Source organism: Lissotriton helveticus, chromosome 3_1 (assembly GCF_964261635.1).
Source record: "Lissotriton helveticus chromosome 3_1, aLisHel1.1, whole genome shotgun sequence".
Classification (NCBI taxonomy): Eukaryota; Metazoa; Chordata; class Amphibia; order Caudata; family Salamandridae; genus Lissotriton; species Lissotriton helveticus.
The window spans coordinates 1,930,866,863-1,930,887,784 of record NC_136061.1 but is presented as its reverse complement, the minus strand read 5'-3'; the positions used below and the strand labels follow the sequence as shown (position 1 = coordinate 1,930,887,784).

General features: G+C 46.9%; 1 protein-coding gene across 1 annotated transcript in view; it reads right to left on the bottom strand.

The window, feature by feature from the left end:
- Positions 1–611: 611 nt before the first annotated feature.
- EIF3J (eukaryotic translation initiation factor 3 subunit J) overlaps positions 612–20,922 on the bottom strand; it is a 211,892-nt gene continuing 191,581 nt past the window's right edge. The window contains exon 8 of the mRNA XM_078682965.1: positions 612–2,060. Coding sequence (XP_078539091.1) covers positions 1,932–2,060 — 129 coding nt within the window. The 3' untranslated portion in view covers positions 612–1,931. The remainder of the gene's footprint in view (positions 2,061–20,922) is intronic.

Below are 20,922 nucleotides of genomic sequence, written 5' to 3'. Positions count from 1 at the left end.
TATATCTCCTCCAGTCCAATTCAACGTAATCGATGATTCATGTAAAGGAAATAAACCACAAGATGCAATTGTAGGACCCCCCGGACAGTTTCCAACTTCTTACTGTTAAGTTAGTGTGAAGCGGTCATACCAGTGATCTCATTACTGACCCAGGGATGCACTTAAACACTCACAGTGAAGGACCCTGCATGGCGAGTATTTCAGGAACATATCTGCTGTTATTCAAACCACATTTTCAGTTTTAAGCCATTAGTTACTGCAATAGTATTTAACACCATTAGAGGACCGCCCCTTTTGAAAACGAGTGGACCATTAGAGTGCCATGGTGTCAACCACAACCTGCTTTATTGATCCGTCAAACACTGGTCACCATTTTCTGTGGCTTTTCAAATTAGTCACGGTATTGCATCCAAAAATCAATGTACACCATAATAAAAATAGGCCTCAATATTTTATCAGGTGGAATAACTCCGTCTCTAACAAACTTGCTATTGCTAGACACATTAGCTGCTATTATATAACTTAATGTCCATTACTACACATTTCTCGAAAGTAGTAACGTCAAGTTGTTTCTAGGACTATCTTCAAATAATCTCTAAACACTGCAAAAAGGTCTTCACAATAGTAATTTTATTAAATTAGTTGCTTTATAAAACACTGCAGAAGTCATAATTGTTAACATAACAATTTAGCCAATCGTAGTAACTTGCCATTTGTTAAGCGTGTCCCGTGAGAAAAGAGTTGGCAGGGTGGGGAGAAGGACTTTTTAAAAGAAGCCAGCAACAAGGCAACATTTCCCCTATAGCATTTCAGCAGCTCTCAAAGAAGGCAATACCTTCACAGATGCAGACCTGCTGAGCGGTCAGCACAATGCAAAAACACATCGGCTAACTCTGCACAAGCAACATCCAGTGCTCTTTGCAATGAAAGAGCAGTCCCCTCTGGCTCACCCATTCGATGGAGCAGAGACCAAATCCAAAGTTATTGATCGAACAGTTGGTTAAGAAGTCTTAGACAGTAACCAGCACCCCTCTCCCCAGTACAATTAAAATCTGCAACTCCAGTACTAAGGCAATATATGATGAAGTAATACTAACGACTCAAGCCCGGTCATACACATTCCAAATTGCCATTGTGTGCAATGGAGGTATCCAAAGTCCCTTCTGAGGAGGTAGGGTAGAGGACTACATTCCGGAATGATGTTGATAGGAGTCCAACTTGCCATCACTCTCCAATCCAATGTCAAATCTGGTCAGCCAGCAAAACGGTCTCAAAACCTTCCTTGACTGCTGCGCCTTCAGAGGAAAGCACCAATGGACTGTGGAAGGTGTATGGGGGAAAACAAAACGGCTAAAAATGCAATATTTGGACACTATTTGGCTCAATTACCTACTTTGGAATTCCTTTCTCTGGTTGCTACGAATTAAACACAGGGTCAGTGCTGCACAACATTCACTTTGTTCAGCCGATGCTCCAGTGAACTTATAACCTCATTTAACAGACGTGGAGGTGCACTTTATCAGAAGGACAGATGTAGGACCGCTCAGCAGCAAAGGGATATGACTCCCAAGAGACAGAAAACTTTCCACAAGTTCATTTTTGGTGATTCTAACAAATTATGTCCAGATCATTCCTTGTCTGAAGTGCATCCTGAGAGGCAGAGGTGATAAGAGGCATTTTTTTCAGGGAATAACCCACTGGCACCAAAGGGTCCAGATTTTCCAATAAGCAAACCTGAACACGAAAACACCCAACAACTCCTGGAGCTGTCCCCTCTAGATGCCATGGGGTTAACAGGTTGCATCGGGACACAGGTGTAGCATTCTGCGAATCCATTGAGCAAAATGGAAGATTTGCTACATGGTGTAAACGGGCCGAGGGCAAACAAGAAAAGAAAACCAAGAAAAAAAGATAGCTGGTTTGAGAGGCTGTCACATAAAATCTTCATATTCTCGTGCATAGCCAGCATCGTACCCGCCATAATCTGCAAGGTCGTCTTTCATGTTTGCTTTGAAACCTCCTCCAGGCAAAACACCTTTTTTCTTCTTTTTTGCTTTGTTCTGTTGACAGAAAAAGATTAATATATCTATAAATAAAATACAAATTCAGTACTATGGATATTCATCTTACAGCAAACAGGGCAAGCTGCTTGTAATGGTATTTTCACTGAACTCAAACAATGAATAGTGTTGCATTTATGGAGGATCACAGAATCCTTTGTAATATATATTTTTGTTTAAATACCTATCTAAAAGCATAATTTGTTAACCAATTCAGAATAAAGATTTTCTGATAAGTTAAAATTTTAATTTTCACTCTCCAAATTAAAAGCCTACTTGAACATGCATGTGATCCTTTCCTGGGGCAGTCTCCAAGGTAGGAGTACATCTCTTACTGAGGATGAAGGAGGAGTGTTTCAATTTGTGGTAGACTTCACTGTTCTGAGTGTAGGTGCAATATGAACTTCGGAAGATAGCGGAGACTTCATGAAGTCTCCACCGATGGAGTGTCTGTGCAACATCAAAGCAGATGTCATGATTTTGAAGTCTAAGACTGCTTATATCCAGATTGAAGAGGACTTGAAAGTACATGCTTTGATACCCAGCGTCTTGTGGGTGAGCAGAAATTAAGAGGATCAGGTTTTTCTCAGCAAGCACTGCAGGAGGTTCAACTAGGCTTAAAAAAAAGGTTTTTACTAAAAACATCCTGCTATTGTAGGTCTTTTTAGCAAGCCTAACAGAAATGCCAATTACTTCTAAATTACAAGTATAGTACTTAAACAGTGATGCCATGGCGTCCATGAGAACGAGGAAGAAGATCAAACAATTTTCTTGGGCATAAAGAATATGGGATTGTCAGAGTACACCAAAAGATGGGAATGGTGCAATCAGAATCAATTTACATTAAATTATCCCAAAAACATGGGAAGCAATCTGGGAAGGTAGAATAAGAAACAGGTGAAGGTCAGCTCTCAAGAACTCTAGTCCATAGAACAGAAAGTGAGATGTCTTTTCAAATGCTATTGCAGTGCATCTTAAGACGCAAGGAACATTTTATTTATCTTTAAGTATCCGTTCATAGCATGCAGAGCTGTAGATTCATATGCTCTAAATACTCCTGCCACCTAAAGTTTGGCTTGGACACAACTTTCTTGCCAGCTTCTAGGGAGTACCATGGGAGCATGTGAATTTACAACAATGGTTACAGGGTAACATTTTCCATTTACAACATGTGATGCTGTAGATGGACATGTTCTGCATCGACTGTAAAGCAGTTTCCGCCTCAGCAATGGGTAGTGGCCAGTTCATGCAAATGTTAGAACAATGTTCTTAACACGGTTTGGTCCACCATGGCCTACTGATGGGCTAGTTTGTACCCACTGTAGTGTTTTGTAAAGGTGTGCTGTGTAGACTACGAAGCTGCCTTGCAGATATCTGCTATTGGGATGTTCTCTAGGATGCCCATGGTATGCCCGCCCCTCTTTTTTTGCATGAGTTTGCCCTTGGAAGGACAGCGAGTAAATGTTTAATTTTGAAGCAGAAAGTTTTGATACACTTGACAATCCATCCCGAAGTACCTGCATTGGAAAGGAGGTGATCTTTGTGGTGTTTATCAAAAGTTACTAAGCGTTCCGTAGGACTACGTCCTGCCAACATATTACAAGCGCTGCCTGATGTCTAAGATGTAATGTCCTTTCTGCTACAGAATCTGTTTGTAGAAAGAAAACGGGAATCTCAATCTGGTTGATGTGGAAAGATGAGACTACGATGCAGAAAATAACCTTGGATTAGTTGCAAGTGTACCACTCTGTATGCAAATCATTCATTGTGGTGTATTATACAGAGTGCTTGTCATTTACTGAAGTGTCTGAGGAAGGTTATTTTTACTAAATAAACCACTTTATAGTGAAGAAACTAGGTTGAAAAAGGGGAGGGGGTTCAAATTGTTGACCCATAAGCCTTGTGAAAACTATGTTAAGGTTGCATACAGAGGATTGAGGATTTTCTTTTGGGGGGTGATTAGGGATTTTGAAGAGCAAAGAGTATTCTCCATTGTGCTCATATTGTTGTAATAGCTGTCTGCTAGGTGAAGATCTAATGAGGTATATGCATTACCTGTCATTTGAAGTTGTAAAAGGCAGCAATGTCATCTTGAACGCTGATGTAACAGTGGACAAATCTCTTCGACCTGCCTGCATTACATGCATGAGTGGTAGGTCTACGAGCTTTAAACTCTTGACAGCCATACTTTAGGACCTCGGGTGCCAAAAAGCTAGGTTGAGCTGTTTGGGGTTTCTGTGCCTAATTTGGCTGTGTTGAATGAGAAGGCGTGGCCTGATCAGTAGCTTCTCGTGGGGACTGATGGACATCTACAACAGCATTGAGTAGGAGGGCTGCCTGGTCTAGGTAACTAGGATGAGGGTCATGAACACTGCATCAACCCCCCCCCCCCCCCCCTCACCCCCTTCCAATGGGTTAAATGGGAGAAAAGGCAAAGCATAGGCAAGCATCCACCCAGGACTGATTGATCCCCAGTACATTACCCGTGGACTTCATGAATTCTGCCTAGCAGGTCCTCGAAGTTGCTTTCCATACACATTTATACACACAAATACAAAAAACTATATTATATACACACACACATTCATACATACACACACAAGCATCCTACGTTATTACTGGTTAAAGAATGCCAAAACTGCATTTTATTGTTAATTTAAAATCACACATATTTAACATTTCTGTTAGACGGAACTTGGAACACCTTAAATTTCACAACTTATTCTTTGACAGGAAAAAGGCAAGGGAATGCAAGGCACTGTTAGCCAATCTGCTGCATTAAGAACAGAACGGTGCCTTCAAGACCTCCTCAATCCCATCATGCCCCACAGGTGACAGGCCAAGAACGAACCAAGAAAACATTTGAGGAGGATAATCATATCACAGCTGTTGCATAACGTATTCTTCCAGGGAGGATTGCTTACGACTTTGATGAGCATTCATCTGGAAGAGAACTAGGATTATAGGCAAGTAACTTATCTTCTCTTTAAGGGGATACTCATCAATAGTCATAAACACGGAATAGAATAGTAAGTCCATCCCCCATGCCTGTGGACAAATACACAAATCAGCTGTTAGCAGCTAAGGGCATATTACCTAAACAGATTCCTTACCCCTTGTAGAATGAGCTTTAGACCTACAATGAAGGAGTTTGTTAGATAAGAAATGCGTTACTTACCTGTAACTGCAGTTATCCAGTATTGGTATCTTTCATAGATTCAGATGCCTGAATCATTCCCCGTCGTCTGGGTGGGAGCCCCCGTTATATAAAAAGAGTAATGTCATATAGACATATACAGAGTAATAGGCCAGAGGCCTCTCATTAGTAACATATCCATGTCCTTTTGTAAAAAGGACCAAACTTTGGCCAAGAGCCAATCAGATATCACCACCCTCTAGAACCTTCCAGGAAGGAGCCCTAGTCCCTCAGATTTTCGTAAGCACAGTGCTAAGTAGTACCTACTGAGAGAACCAAGGTGAGCCCTTCCAGGGGAGGTGGGTGGGTTGCATGTGAATCTATGAAAGATACCAGTACTGGATAACTGCAGTTACAGGTAAGTAACGCATTTCTTATCCAGTATTATAGGCATCTTTCATAGATTCACATGCCTGAATCAGAGTAGCAAGCAATAACCAGCACATTTCTTAGAGAACAACCTGTAAAATCACATAATAGAATATCAATCATGAAATACAGTAAGTAATACAATACTCTAAACATAGAGAAATGTGCAAGAAGGTAATAGGATGGAGGGATGAAAGGAAGAGGGCTCACCTCTAGTGAAATAGATGACGTAGCACCGCTTGACCCACCGCTGCATCCGTCATCAGCTCTGAATCCAAGCAGTAGTGCTTGGTGAAGGTATGAGGTGTCTTCCATGTCGTCGCTCTGCATATGTCGATGATGGGTACCCCAGCGAAGAGCGCCATAGAGGTGGAGACCGCTCTAGTGGAGGTGGCCCGGACTTTAGAATGCAGAGGATGTCATGCCTGTTGGTGGCAGAAAATAATGGCTGCCAAGATCCACCTTGAGATGGACTGCTTTGTCAATGGAAAACCTTTCCAGGGCCTGCTAAAGGCAATAAATAGTTGGTTGGATTTTCGAAATTGTTCTGTTCTATGGATGTAGAACTTCAGACATCTCTTGAGGTCTAAGGAATGGAGAGACCTTTCTGCTGCGGTGCTTGGGTTCGGGAAGAAGGACCGCAGAACTATAGGTTCATGGAGGTGAAAGTTGGATGGAACCTTTGGTATGAATTTAGGATTAGTTCTTAAGATAACTCTGTGCTGTTTGAACTGTAAGAAAGGATCTTGAATGGAGAAGGCCTGGAGCTCACTCACTCTCCTTGCTGATGTGAGCGCTAGTAAGAGCTGCTTTCCATGAGAGATATTTGATGTCAGATTTGTGTATTGGCTCAAAGGGGTGTTTCATTAACTGAGCCAGTACGATGTTGAGCTGCCAGGTGGGTGGCAAAGCCCTCCCTGGAGGGAATGTCCTGAACAATCCTTTCAGAGACTGCTTCATCAGTCTATTGGACCAGAGAGAAACACCAGACGAAGACGCCTATACCGAGATACAGCCGCCAGGTGAACTTTTATTGAGGCGTGGGCCAACCCCGAGTGAGCCAAATGAAACAGATAAGGCAGAATCTGTGCTGGCGAAGAATCAAATAGGTGTATCCTGTTTGTCTTACACCATATACAGAATCTTTTCCACTTCAGGGAATACGTCTTGTTGGTACTGTCGGCTCGGGCCCGGGCCAAGACTACCCTGCATTCTTAAGGAATGTCTACGTTCTGGAACTCTGTACTCAGGAGCCAAGCCGATAATTTGAGAGATTGTGGACCCGGATGTTGGACTTGCCCGTGGTTCATTGTCAGGAGAGTCGGGCTTGGCCTGAATGGAATTGGCGGTTCCAGCGACCGGAGGAGAAGTTCCGTAAACCAGTGTTGGCGTGGCCACGCCGGGGCCATCAGGATTAGGGTGCAACGCTCCGCCTTCATTTTCCTGAGAACCCTGGGAATCAGGGGAAATGGAGGAAATGTGTAAGCGAAGACATTGCACCAAGCGAAAGAAAATGCATTCCCAAGAGACCCCTTCTGGGGATGCCAGCTTGCGTAGTATTGGCATTTTGCGTTGAGTTGTGTCGCAAACAGATCCAGGTGAGGTTTGCCCCAACGGGAGAATACCGAATTGAGAAGATGTTGATCCAGCTCCCACTCGTGGCAGATGGAGCGTTGCCTGCTTAGAGAGTCCGCCAGGGTATTGCCTGCCCCTGGGACATACTCTGCCCGTAAAGAAATATTGTTTCAAAGCAGCCACTTCCAAATACGTTGAGATTCTAGCGACAGCTTCAGAGATAGAGTTCCCCCTTGTTTGTGCAGATAGTGCATTGTGGTGGTGTTGTCTGTTCTCACAAGCACTGGGGAATCCTTGATCCGAGGCAGGAATTCTCTTAGTGCCAGGTAGACTGCCCTCAATTCGAGAAGGTTGATATGCAGCTGCTTTTCTGTCTGAGACCATAGCCCATTGATCTGGAGTTCTTGCAGATACGCACCCCATCCCTCCAATGAAGCATCTGTGGTGATCACATGTGGAGAGATTAGTAGTAGGAATGGAAGGCCCTGGTCCAGATTTTGAGGTTGAAGTCACCAGTCTAGGGCCTGCACAATGAATGGAGTGATCAGGATTAGATCGAAGAAGGATCCTGCACACTGGATCCACTGAGTGGATAGTGCCTCCTGCAGCGGCGGCATACGAAGACGGCAGTGTGGGATCAGCAGGATGTTGGAGGACATCATCCCCAATAATGACTTGTACAGGCGCACCGTGATTGTCTTCTTGGCCTGAATCCGGGCTGCTAGAGACCAGAGTTTGAGCTGACGTTCCTGCGAAGGAAAGGCTTTTTCCTGATCCGTATCCAGGACTGCCCCCAAGAAAGTGAGGCGTTGGGAAGGCTGAAGTACAGACTTTTCTTGGTTGAAAGGGAGTCCCAGGTTTTCGAAGAGTTGCAGAGAGGCGTCTGAGGACCTGCTCACGCCTGCGAAAGTAGGTGCCTTGACGAGTCGTCCAAGTAGGGGAAGACTTGGTGATGGTGTTGGCGAAGATATGCTGCCACCGGAGACAGACACTTTGTAAAAATGCGAGGAGCCGATTTCAGTCCGCAGGGCAGCACCCTGAATTGGTAGTGTCTGCCCGCCACCGCAAACCTGAGGAATTGTCTGTGATTTTTGTGGATCGGTATGTGGAAATAGGCGTCTTGGAGGTCTAAAGACACCATGAAGTCTTTTGAATCGAGGAGCTGCAGCACCTCCTGAATGGACACCATACGGAACAACTGTTTCTTGAGGTATCCGTTGAGGTCTCGTAAGTCCAATATAGGTCTCCATTTTTTCTCCTTCCTTATTAGGAAGAATCGGGAATAGAATCCTTTACCTTTCTGATCCCGAGGCACTTTTTCTATAGCTCTTTTGTGGAGCATTATAGAGAGTTCTTTTTGTAGGAGATGTAGATTCTTGTGGTTCATTGGACATGGAGGAGTCTCCACAAACTCCAATGAATGTCCGAACTGGACTAGCTGAAGGACCCAGCGATCCGTTATAATCTGCTGCCAATTGTGGAGGAAAAATGAGATTTTTCCTCCAACTGCGTTAAGGTGGAGAAATGGAGGCCTGCGGTAGAAAAAGGTCATTGCCTTCTGGCTGTGTCTTTCTTCCCTCCGCGTCCACGAAAGGAAGATTTGTTGTATGATGACTGATTTTGATGCAGCTGGTTTGAGTTGTACGATGATTTGTACCTCCGATAGCCACCTCTGGACCCCCGAAAGGAAGTATTTCTGAACTGAAGAGTACCTAGGGCTTTCGCGGTCTCAGTATCCTTTTTAATACCTTGCAGCATGTCGTCTATGTCTTTCCCAAACAGTAGCTGGCCATCGAACGGCATGTCCAATATCTTGGCCTGCACTTCCGGTCAAAAAGATGTGGCCTTAAGCCACCCTTGGCGCCTTAGGACCGCAGCCCCTGCCAATTGTCTGAATCCGGTGGAGGCGATATCCATTCCCACGTCGATCATGTCAGAGGCTGAACGTTCGCCATCAAGAAGGATCTTTTTTGCTTCTTTTTGGTCTTCTGGGATAGTACCCAAATATGGAGCAATATCCACCCACAGTTGTAGCGCCCTAACAGGGCTAAGGAGTTAGCCGCTCGTACAGTGAGGGCCGACATGGATGAAAATCTTTTGCCAATGTTATCCAGTTTACGACCTTCTTTATCTGGTGGCGCAGTCAACGCCGCCGATGGATTATTAGATTTACGCTGCGCAGCTTGGGTAATGACAGAGTCTGGTTTTGTGTGTCCTGTAAGGCATACAGGAGCTGTGTCAGGAGCCTTATACTTTTTGTCGAGCCTAGGTAGGACTGGAGGCAAAGATGAAGGATTCTTCATTATTTTCACCCCCTGTTCCCAAATATACTCAATAATGGGAATGGATCTCACAGCCTTTTGAAATGGCTCTTTAAAGTCATACAGGAAACAATCCTGAGGTTGTGTGGTCATTTGGATTTTGAATCTTGAAGCAGCCCTTTCTAAGATGTTGTGGAACCCTCCGATGTCTTCCGGAGGCGAGTCTGCCTGTGCTTGGTCAGGGGAATCCGGAGCTGGAATAACGTATTCATTCCATTCGTCTTCCTGCAGTTCTCCTTCCTCTTGCTGCTCGCCCTCGTCCTGTGCTCCTCCTTCCTCTTCTTCACCCGAAGACTGTAAAGGAGGCAAATAAGCAGTGTCCGGTTGAATAACCAGCGGAGGCGGCCTAGGGCGAGGTGGAGGGGTAGGTATCACAACTGGCGGTTACGACCCTACTGGAGGAGGTGGATTGGAAGGAAACCGCTGCTTATAATCCACAATGAGAAATTGTAAATCAGTCACTATGGATGCTGGAAGACACACCATAGGTTGTGGAGGTGGAGTAGAGTGATATTCCTCCTGGAAATCCATTCCTTCCTGATCCAGGTCTTCACACTCTGAACTTTCATGGATTTTAATGTTAAGTTCTGATGGATTGGTAGCAGTCTGAAACAGTGAGCCATCCTCAGAATCCTCCGTGTACAACAATTGAGCCAGCGGCAGTGGCTGGACTCTACTTGGTGAGGTCAATTCTGGCGTTAAAGTACGCTTAGTTATCCTGAAGTGTGTATACGAGTACTTCAAGGAAGGCGATCCTGTTGTCGGTGAGCCCGTCGACGGTACGGTCGTCGACGGTTATAGCCGGCGTAGACAGCGGCGTCCTCGTCGACTATGGAACAGTCGACGGCAGCGTCGTCGACGGTGTTTTGTTAGTCAACGGCAGCGTCGACACTGGAGACGTCGTCGATGGTCCCGTCGACTGCTTTGTTTTTGTCGACGCTGCGGTCTACGTCGATGGTCTCGTCGACGATGGAACTGTCGACGGAGGCTTCACTGACGTCGACGAGGATTTCGTCGACGATGAAGAAGGTTTCATCGACGTCGATGGGGCTTTAGTCAGACGATGAATTTTGTTTCGTCGACGAGGGCTTAGTCGTCGATTTTTTAACTTATTTCAGACGGAATGGACCTACCCGTCGACGACAAGGCTGAAGTAGTCATCTACGTTGAGGAGAATGACGATGCCATCGATGTGGAGATTGTTGTCGTCGACGACGTTGCAGTCACCACTGAAGATGTCCTGACATGCTTTTTGAAGGTAGTATCCTGAAGAGAAACCTTCTCAGCCATGGCCTTTGAATGAACCTCTGAAGACTTGGGCATCTTCTTTTGAGGTGGCTCCAAAGATGGTCCTGGGGATGGCGTTCTAGGCCTTTTGGGAGAGGAATGAGTACTTTTGATGAAACACTCACTCTCCCCTGAAGAGACAACCCGGTCCTTGTCTTTAAGTCTCTGGAGCCAGAGCAGCAGGCGTCCCTCTGTCTTTCAGAGTTTTTTCGAAAAAGTGCGGCAGACCTTGCAATTCTTTGCAGAGTGGTCAGGGTAGAGACAGTAAAGGCAGTCTTCATGCCTGTCATCAACATGAAGCCTCTTTTTCCCCACAAGAGGCACAGGATCTAAAGAGACTTTTCTTTTTAGGAGTGTCAGCCATGATCAACTGAAAAACTCCTCACAGAGAACAAATTTCTGAGAGAAAAATATTGAAAAAGGTAAAGAATACCAGAAAAACTGAGCAGAGCTCAGAGGAGACTCCCTTAGCACGACGTGCGGTAGAAAATCTGAGGGACTAGGGCTCCTTCCAGGAAGGTTCTAGAGGGTGGTGATATCCGATTGGCTCTTGGCCAAATTTTGGTCCTTTTTACAAAAGGACATAGATATGTTAATGAGAGGCCTCTGGACTATTACTCTGTATATGTCTATATGACATTACTCTTTTTATATACCGGGGACTCCCACCCCGACGACGGGGAATGATTCAGGCATGTGAATCTATGAAAGATACCTATAATACTGGATAACTGGTAAGCAAGGGAGATGCAATAGACTATCCAACTCGAGATAGTTTGCTTGGAAGAAGGTAAACCAGTGAGCACTGAACCATAATTAAAACAAATGATCGGATTGTCTTATCCGTTTGGTTTTGTCAAGGTAAAACTTCAGAAACCTTTTAAGATCTAGGGAGTGTAAAGCCCTTTCTGGTGGTGTGGAAGGGTTTGGAAAAAACGTGGGAAGAATAATGGTCTGATTGATATGGACAACAGAGATGACCTTAGACAAAAAACAGTTTCTTTTCATAACCCCCGTTTGAATGGAAAATCAAATAAGGCTCTTTCGCACAAAAAACCTGGATTTCACAGACTCTGCGTGCAGAAGTGATAGCCACTAAGAAAGAGGTCTTCCAGGAAAGGAGCTGTAGAGACTCCTTGTGTATGGGCTCAAAGGGAGGGCCAATTAATTTGGTGAGAACCACATTTAGCTACAAGGAAGGAGAGGGTGACCTTATAGGAGGATAAACCGGTCTTAAACCTTCGAGGAAGTCCTTGACTACAGGGATTTGGAAAAAGGAAACTTGTGTGGGTGGCTTTCTGGATGTCTGTAATGGCTGCCAGATGCACTTTTATAGATGTGAACTGAAGTTCAGATTTGGCTAAGTGTAACAAATAAGGAAAGATTGGCTAAGTGTAACAAATAAGGAAAGATCACCCGTTCTTGACCTAAAATAGGATGACAACCATTGCTAGTGCACCATAAGTAGAAAGGCTGCCATTTGAAAGTCTAAGATTTCCTGGTAAAAGACCTAGATTCTCACAAAATGTCCATATTGTCTTGGGAAAGGCCTAGATGTCTAATTGCAAGAATTCAGGAGCCAAGCTTCAAAGTTGAGAGGGGGAAGGTTGGGATGGAAAATCCTCCACTCTAATTTGGAGAGGAGATCCAGTCTGCATGGCAACCTCCTGTGTGGGGTTTCGGACAGGCGAAGAAGGTTCGGATACCACCACTGGCCAGGCCACTCCGAAGCAATCAGGAGCATCCTGGTTTTGGCTCTGTAAAACTTGTTGATGACCAGAGGAATGAGGTACGGGGGAAAGCGTACAGTAATATGTCTGACCAGTTGTTCAAAAGAACATCCCCCTTCGATCCTGGTGGGGGAAATCTGGATGTGAAGATGCGCCATTTTGTATTTGCTTCGTCGGCAAACAGGTTTATTTGTGGTGTTCCCAACTGATGGACAAAGTCCTGAACAACTTAGTCGATTAGGACCCAGATATGAGATTAGACAAAGTCGCTACTGAGGGAGTCTGCCTGCACATTGAGTGCGTCTGCCACATGGATCCCTGGCAAGTAGTCAAGGCCATATGGCTTGAGCCTCCAGAGATAGGGGCCGTGACCGTGTCTCCTCCCTGCTTGTACAAATAATGCATTGTGGTTGTATTGTCGGTTTGCACCAAAAGGATGCGTGGCAGGGCTGAGCGCAGTCTATCTCGTACTCAAGTCCTACCTATCCGTTCAAACATGTTGATATTATAAAACTTTTCAGTTTCCGACCACGGACCTTGCACTTGCAGAGGGCCCATGTGGGATCCCCAACCTTGGAGTGAAACATCCGAGAGTCTGTGGAAGGGTGGTGGTGAAAAGGCACTCCATTTGAGCGATTCCTTGGGCATCTGAGAGACATCTTCAGAGAGACCCCAGAACTGCAACCATTGGTCTTCTAATGCCTGCTTAAGAGGACGCATGTGAAGTCTGGCATTAGGAACAATGTAGATGCATGACGCCATGGACCCCCGCAAAGAGTTCACGTGTCTGGCCGATTGATAAGGAGTGTGGAGGAGATACAGGCACTTGTTGATTGAGGATAACCTTTCCTACGAAGGATATACTTTTGCATTTTTGGTATCTAGAATTGCTCTCAGGTAGTGAATCGCCTGCATTGGATTGAGAATGGACTTTTTGAAGTTGATTTAGAGGCCCCACTGTTGTAGCACCTGTATGCAGGTCTGACTGTGTTCCTGCAGTAGGAGAAATGAGGAGCGTTTGATTAGCCAGTCTTCTAAGTACGGGTAGACAAAAAGCTTCCATCTCCGCAGATAAGCAGCTACCACCGCCATGCATTTGGAGGAAGTGTGCAGTGCTGACTTCAGCCCGAAAGGAACAACCTTGTATTGGTATGGCTTCAAATGCAATAACTTCTGGTGTTTCCTGATAACTGGAATGTGGAAGTAGGCATCCTGAAGATTGATGGCGCACAACCAGTCACCCCGTTGGAGTTGGGGGTAGATCTGGCAAGGGGCAATCACCCTGAACTTCTTGTGGATTAACTTGTTTAAGTGTCTTAAGTCTAGAATGGATCTGTACTCTCGATTGGACCCCTTTCCCTGCACTTGGAAATAGGAGTATATTCCTAGGCCTTGTAGGAGGTCGGTACTTTTTCGGTAGCATCATTTTGAATCAGAGTGAAGATTTCTGCTTGTATAACGAGAGTCCCTTGGTAATTTTTACGTCTAATTTACTATTGATGAACGGTTGATGTTTTCAACCCTTTCTTCACCTCTCCTCGGCTACTCTTGGAACAGAGTATGTTCTCGCTCCTTGCCCCCGGTAAAACCAACAGTCTCCAGAGGATCTGTGCATTATGTACAGACCTCCGTTCCTCGAAATAGGAATTAGTTTGTTCCTAGTTAGAGCATGCCAGACCACATGCTTCCCTCTGGCTACACCTCTTACGAGCGTCTCCCTCTGAACCGCTGCCTCGTTTTTTCCCTTGTCTACAGCAGAGGATCCAGTCCCTGAAGCGTCGACCCAGGGTCACCGACTGAATTGACTGACCTCTTCATCCATCTCTGAGCAAATGTTACCCGGTGAATTTATCAGTTTTGCTACAGTTCTCTGACATTCCTACCAGTATTGTACATATCAGCACTGTATAGTGTGCCTCCACTGCACTTTTCCACCCTTGTCTTACACCGTTCTATTATTCGCCCCCAAACAGACATCCCTGGATCATCCTCATCTTGGATACGTTGTACTTCATTACAGCAGGAACTTGGTCCCGGGTCCTCGCACCGGTAATTAATTTTTCTCCTGCTTGGTCCTAGAGCCTCCTTTCCCTACCCAATCTTGGGCTCTAATTCTCATTCATTCTTACCTTATGCAGCACTTCATCAAAACCAGTAACCTGGTCCTGATGAGGACCTGAACAGAAAACAGGTCGAAACGCCGTCTACACCTCATCGCAACTTGGCGCTTCTTTTGTAGTTTCATGAAAACAAAATGTTCCCATAATTATACATCGATATTTTGGAACCACTAAAAAGTTTTGTAGTTATTATTGATATTTTCTGTCATTGACTTGCGTCGCCTTACGCTGTATATATTATTTTTCACTTTGGCCGTTCACTTTTTACATCACAAGCACCAAAGTCCTTATGGGCTACATGTACATGTAACGTAACTAAGTGCCACAGTATTGTTTATTCCTGTTTTCCTTCATTATTGCGCTGCCTGTCAAAAATACAATTTACAATTAACTGCTAAAATTATTGTGGTCTCCCTGCTTTCTCCCTCCGTTTGCAACTTTTTTGTGCATGCTCTCTTGTAAGAAAAATTGTCCTTTACTAATACCTGTTGAGACATTGTTGCTAGTTATACATATTTACCCAGGTCTCAACTGGGTTGATGGGTAACCACCTGCTGTATAATTTTATATTATTTAAAAAGCAATCAGACATGGTGTTCTGCTGACCCCAGCAGGCCACCATTCCTGTGATTGTAGCCATTCACAATGGGTCGCAAATTGCGACCTGCCTCATGAATATTGATGAGGCAGGTCAATTTGCAACCCACTGTGAATTGCTAACGGTGTCAAACACACTGTTGTACATTGCAGTTAATGATTTCTTAATAGCGAATCGCTAAAATTCGCTATTAGGATATCGTAAACACATAATTTGGTACATCTGGCCTCCGAGATGCTGTGCGCCTGAAATGCGTCCTAGATTGTGATATCCATGTAGATGGTGATTGTTGCTTCTGGGGAGACCTACATGGAGACCTTGTAGTAAATTTGGAGGAACTGAGACCCTGGATTGGGAATAGATCTGAAAGTAGTCCGACCGTGGACTATGATGCAGCACTCTCCATTCCTTCACACTCTGGAACCAACGTGGTGAAAGGTTGATTGGTTCTGTAGTATCCTTCTTTTGGACTGGAGATCCCACTGGGGAAACCTGAACAATTGTGATCCCGGAGAAGATCTGCTGCTTTACGTCGACTGTCTGGGTCTCAACGTCGACTATGCCTATGCGACTTCACCTGAACAGACTGTATATTTCTCCACAACGATGTCTACCGGAGATGCAAAAGTGAGGGTCTTGACGTCTAATCAGGCTGAAGGACGGTGCATGCAGTCTCGACGTCTACTTTCTCAGGGTCAACCGAGCGGTTACTAAATGTCTCTACGGCAATCTCTACGTCGGGTGTCTCAATGTCGATGCATTCTGTAATGGCCTCTACGACGTCGACCGTGATGCCGATGGGGGACACACTGGTCTTTCATGCAACGTTTCCCTCCCACCTGTTGAGGGAGAATGGAGTTTTTGGTGTCTCCCCATTTCCCCTTGTTCAGGTTTTTCACAAGAGCAGGGCTCTTTGTAAGGGGGTTGAGACACTCCAATGCCACTTGAAGGTCGTAACTTTCCTCTTGCAGAGTATGCAGTCTAATCAATCAATCAATCATAGACATTTATAGAGCGCTCTACTTACCCGGAGGGTCTCAAGGCGCTAGGGGGAGGGGGGTGCTGCTACTGCCCGAACAGCCAGGTCTTGAGCTTCTTCCTGAAGGCGAGGTGGTCTTGGGTCAGGCGCAGGTCGGTCGGGAGGGAGTTCCAGGTCTTGGCGGCCAGGTAGGAGAAGGACCTTCCTCCTGTTGTCGTTCTTCGGATGCGGGGGACGGCGGCGAGGGCGTGACTGGCTGATCGGAGGTGTCGTTTGGGATCGTAGAAGTTGATGCGGGTGTTGAGGTAGCTCGGGCCTTGATCGTGGAGGGCTTTGTGTGCGTGGGTGAGGAGACGGAAGGTGATTCTCTTGTTGACCGGGAGCCAGTGCAGGTCTCTTAGGTGTCCGGAGATGTGGCTGTGTCGTGGGACGTCGAGGATGAGTCTGGCTGAGGCGTTCTGGATCCGTTGGAGTCTCTTCTGGAGCTTGGCGGTGGTTCCGGCGTAGAGGGCGTTGCCGTAGTCCAGTCGGCTGGTGACGGGTGCCTGGGTGACAGTCTTCCTGGTCTCGGTGGGGATCCACCGGAAGATCTTCCGTAGCATGCGCAGGATGTTGAAGCACGACGAGGAGACGGCGTTGACTTGCCTGGTCATGGAGAGGGAGGAGTCCAGGATGAAGCCCAGGTTGCGTGCGTGGTCTGTCGGTTTGGGTGCGGTTCTCAGGGCGGGGGGCCACCAGGAGTCGTCCCAGGCGGAGGGCGAGGATCCCAGGATGAGGACTTCCGTCTTGTCCGAGTTCAGCTTCAGGCGGCTGGTCGACATCCACTCGGCTACCTCTTTCATTCCTTCGTGAAGGTTGGCTCTGGCGGCGGCTGGGTCGTTGGTCAGGGAGAGGATCAGCTGGGTGTCGTCGGCGTAGGAGATGATGTTCAGGTTGTGTTGGCGTGCGATGGCCGTGAGGGGGCTCATGTAGACGTTGAAGAGGGTTGGGCTCAGCGAGGATCCTTGGGGTACGCCGCAGATGACTTCGGTGGCCTTTGATTTGTGCGGTGGTAGGCGGACTCTCTGGGTCCTTCCGTCGAGGAAGGAGATGATCCATTCCAGTGCCTTCTCCTGGATTCCGACGTTGTAGAGGCGCTGCACTAGGGTGCGGTGGCAGACGGTGTCGAAGGCCGCGGAGAGGTCTAGGAGGATGAGGGCCGCTGTTTCTCCGTTGTCCATCAGGGTTCGGATGTCATCGGTGGCAGCGATGAGCGGTCTCGGTGCTGTGATTGGCTCGGAAGCCAGACTGTGAGGGGTCGAGGGATCCGTTCGTCTCGAGGAATGCGGCCAGTTGCTTGTTGACGGTCTTCTCGATGACTTTGGCCGGAAACGGGAGCAGCGAGATGGGGCGGTAATTCTTGAGTTCGGTGGGGTCCGCTGTTGGTTTCTTGAGTAGAGCGCTGAGTTCGGCGTGCTTCCAGCTCTCCGGGAAGGTGGCGGTGGTGAAGGAGGTGCTGATGATGTCCCGTAGGTGGGGTGCGATGACAGCGTCGGCTTTGTTGAAGACGTGGTGAGGGCAGGGGTCGGTCGGTGATCCGGAGTGGATGGAGTTCATCATGCGGACGGTGTCTTCGGTGCTGATCGGGGTCCAGGCGCGGAGGGTGGTGGTGGGGGGCGTTGGTTCGGTCGTGTCGGACGTGGCGTTCGTCGGTTGGGTGTTGAAGCTGTTGTGTATGTCCGCGATCTTGTTGTGGAAGTAGGAGGCGAGGGAGTTGCAGAGTTCTTGCGATGGGGTGATGTCGTTGTTTCCGGCGTTGGGGTTGGAGAGCTCTTTCACAATGTTGAAGAGTTCCTTGCTGTTGTGTGCGTTGTTGTCCAGCCGGTCCTTGAATGCAGTTTTCTTGGTGGCGCGGATCAGTTGGTGGTGTTTTCGGGTGGCGAGCTTGAGGGCAGTCATGTTGTCCGGTGTTGGGTCTCTGCGCCAGGTTCTCGATAGCTCGGCAGTTCTTCTTGGAGCTCTTGAGTTCGTCGGTGAACCATGGGGCTTTTCTGCTGCCGGGTCTGCTGGGCGGGGTCCCCAGGGGGGCGAGTTCGTCCGCGCAGTTGCTGATCCACTCCGTGAGGTTGTCGGCGGCCTGGCTGGGGTTTGCTGAGCTGGCGGGAGGGTGCTGGCTCAGGGAAGCGGCGAGCTGGTCGGCTGTGATCTTGCTCCAGCTTCTGCGGGCAACCTGTTGCTGGTGGTGGTGGATCGTCGTTCTTCTGAAGGTGAAGTGGACGCAGCTGTGGTCCGTCCAGTGGAGTCCAGTGGCGTGGCTGAAGGTGATGTCTTTGCTGGATGAGAAGACGGCGTCGAGTGTGTGTCCGGCGAGGTGGGTGGGGGTGGTCACCAGCTGCTTGAGTCCGAGGTTGGCGAGGTTGTCGAGCAGGGTGGTGGTGTTGCGGTCGTTGTTCTCCAGGTGGAAGTTGATGTCCCCCAGGAGGATGTAGTCAGCGGAGGGGAGGGCATGTGGGCTGACGAAGTCGGCGATGTCCTCGCTGAATCGTGTGCGTGGTCCCGGGGGTCGGTAGATCAGGGTGCCTCTGAGGGTGGTCTTCGGGTCGGTGTGTATCTGGAAGTGTAGGTGTTCGGCGGTGGTCAGGATGTCGTCTGTGCTGGTCGTGATGTGGATGATGGCGATGCCTCCTCCTGTCTGGTTGGCGGTGCGGTCCCTCCGGGTGATCTTGTAGCCCTCTGGGATGGCGATTTGCCCTCTTTTTGCCACAAGAAGGGCATTTGTTGAACAGAGATGATTTCTTTAAAAAAAATTGTCAGAAAAGTTGTTAGAAGTACTGCAGGTACTAAATAGTCGAGTTAAAGCAAAAAAGGTGGTTTCTGAAGAGAAAATTGACAGGAATGTCATAACTGAAGAGCTCGGACTCCAGGGTCCTCACAGAAGGAGCCAGAAAAATAGAACTAACCTAACTGTCACCTGTGGGGCATGATGCGATTGAGGTCTTTGAGGTCTTAAAGGCACAATGCCAGTCTGTTCTGCTTTTAATGCAGCTTATTGGCGAACAATGCCTTTCATTCACTTGCTTTTTTCCTTTCAAATAAAGGTTATGTTGTGAAATTTAAGGTTTTATGTTCTGTCTAGCAGAAATGTTAAATAAGTAGTTATTTTATTTTTTGAAAACAGATTTTATTGACTGAACGAAGCACATGTTATGCAATGCTCTGCCATCCAGAGACAACCGCCATAATCAATTCTCTAATATCAAAGTCAGTCATTTTCGTGTAATGAAACATAGTTACGAACAGAATAACACAATTATGAACCCCCACCCCCCCTTCCGCCCACCCTCCCGCGCGCGCCGCTGCCCGCTCTACCTGCCTCATGCCTAGCAAGTATAAAGTTCGCCACACACCCCAAAGCGCCATCATTGTCCTCATGGCTATCAATCAAATATGTGGTTATTTTAAATGAAAATTTCAAAGCAATGTTGGCATTCTTGTGCCTCTAATTATGTGGGCTGCATATCGTATATATACATACATATATCTATCTATATATGATATGTAGGTGATTTTGCACATATGTATGCCTTAGAGTACTTTGTACTTGTAGGCTTAAACATACATAAATAATGTACTTGATATATGCTCCGGGGTCCCCGCCCGTGGGAAGGACTATCCAGTGCTTATGACTAATGGAGAGTATCCCCTGGAAGAGAATCGGCCTTCCTTTGGAATGAGAAAATACATGTCTTTGCCTTGAGGTAGTGGCAAGAAGTGTATAGTGCTAGTTTGGAACAGCACTTGAATTGCCTCTCCCAGAAACGTGAGGTGGCCGTGGAAAATAATTTGGAGTGGTGGTGAGTTTTATGGGAGTAAGCCCCTGAACTGGAGTCAATAGCCCTGCTTGACTACTGCCAAATCCTATTCATCCAAGCTGATACCCTGACAGAGTTTTGGAGGTGGAAGCTTCTTTCCCAAAGCCGCCTCTACCCCAAACGTTGTTGCCTCTGTAACCACCCGTTGTATGTATCCTCTCCCTGTAACTCATGAAAGGCCTGCGGTTGGTGCTTGTAGGTTCGTGCCCTATTAGGAGGTTACTCTGGCCGCACCACTGGGCTGTCTGAAAAAGTCCCTGCTGGAGCAGAGGTTTGTAGATCACCCATGAATGTCACTAGGTAGTTTCTTATTTTTTCTAATACCTCATCCACGTGGGGACCAGCGAGGTGTTTCTTTATGGAATGGAATGTTGAGGAGGTGCTACTGTGTCACCCAGAGATGTGCAGCCATGTCTGCTATAACCTCCACCCCTGTCCTACAGATTACCCAAAGGTGCTGGACCAGTGCCCCCATTTTCTCTCAGTGAAACCTGCTGTACCTAGACAACTTTGTCATACCAGTGCATATCCACTTTCACCACACACCCATGCCAGCAGTATTAAGGTACTTGCTTTCTTTGTCTGGGAGGAGAGCGTCATCTGTGGCTTGTGCAGGGACATTCTTAAGCTGCATACACCAATAAGGAGTATGGGTGTACCTGGGCACAGATTTAGAGCGTGTCATGGGGAATGCTTTGACTTTCTCCATTAGGGGTCGGATAAACTTCACCTTGATGGACTCTTTGAAGTTGTCCGGGGACAATGTTAACATGTCAATGAGCATAGGGAGGAATGGGACTGCAAGATCTAGTCCGGAGGGGATCTCCATCAGGATA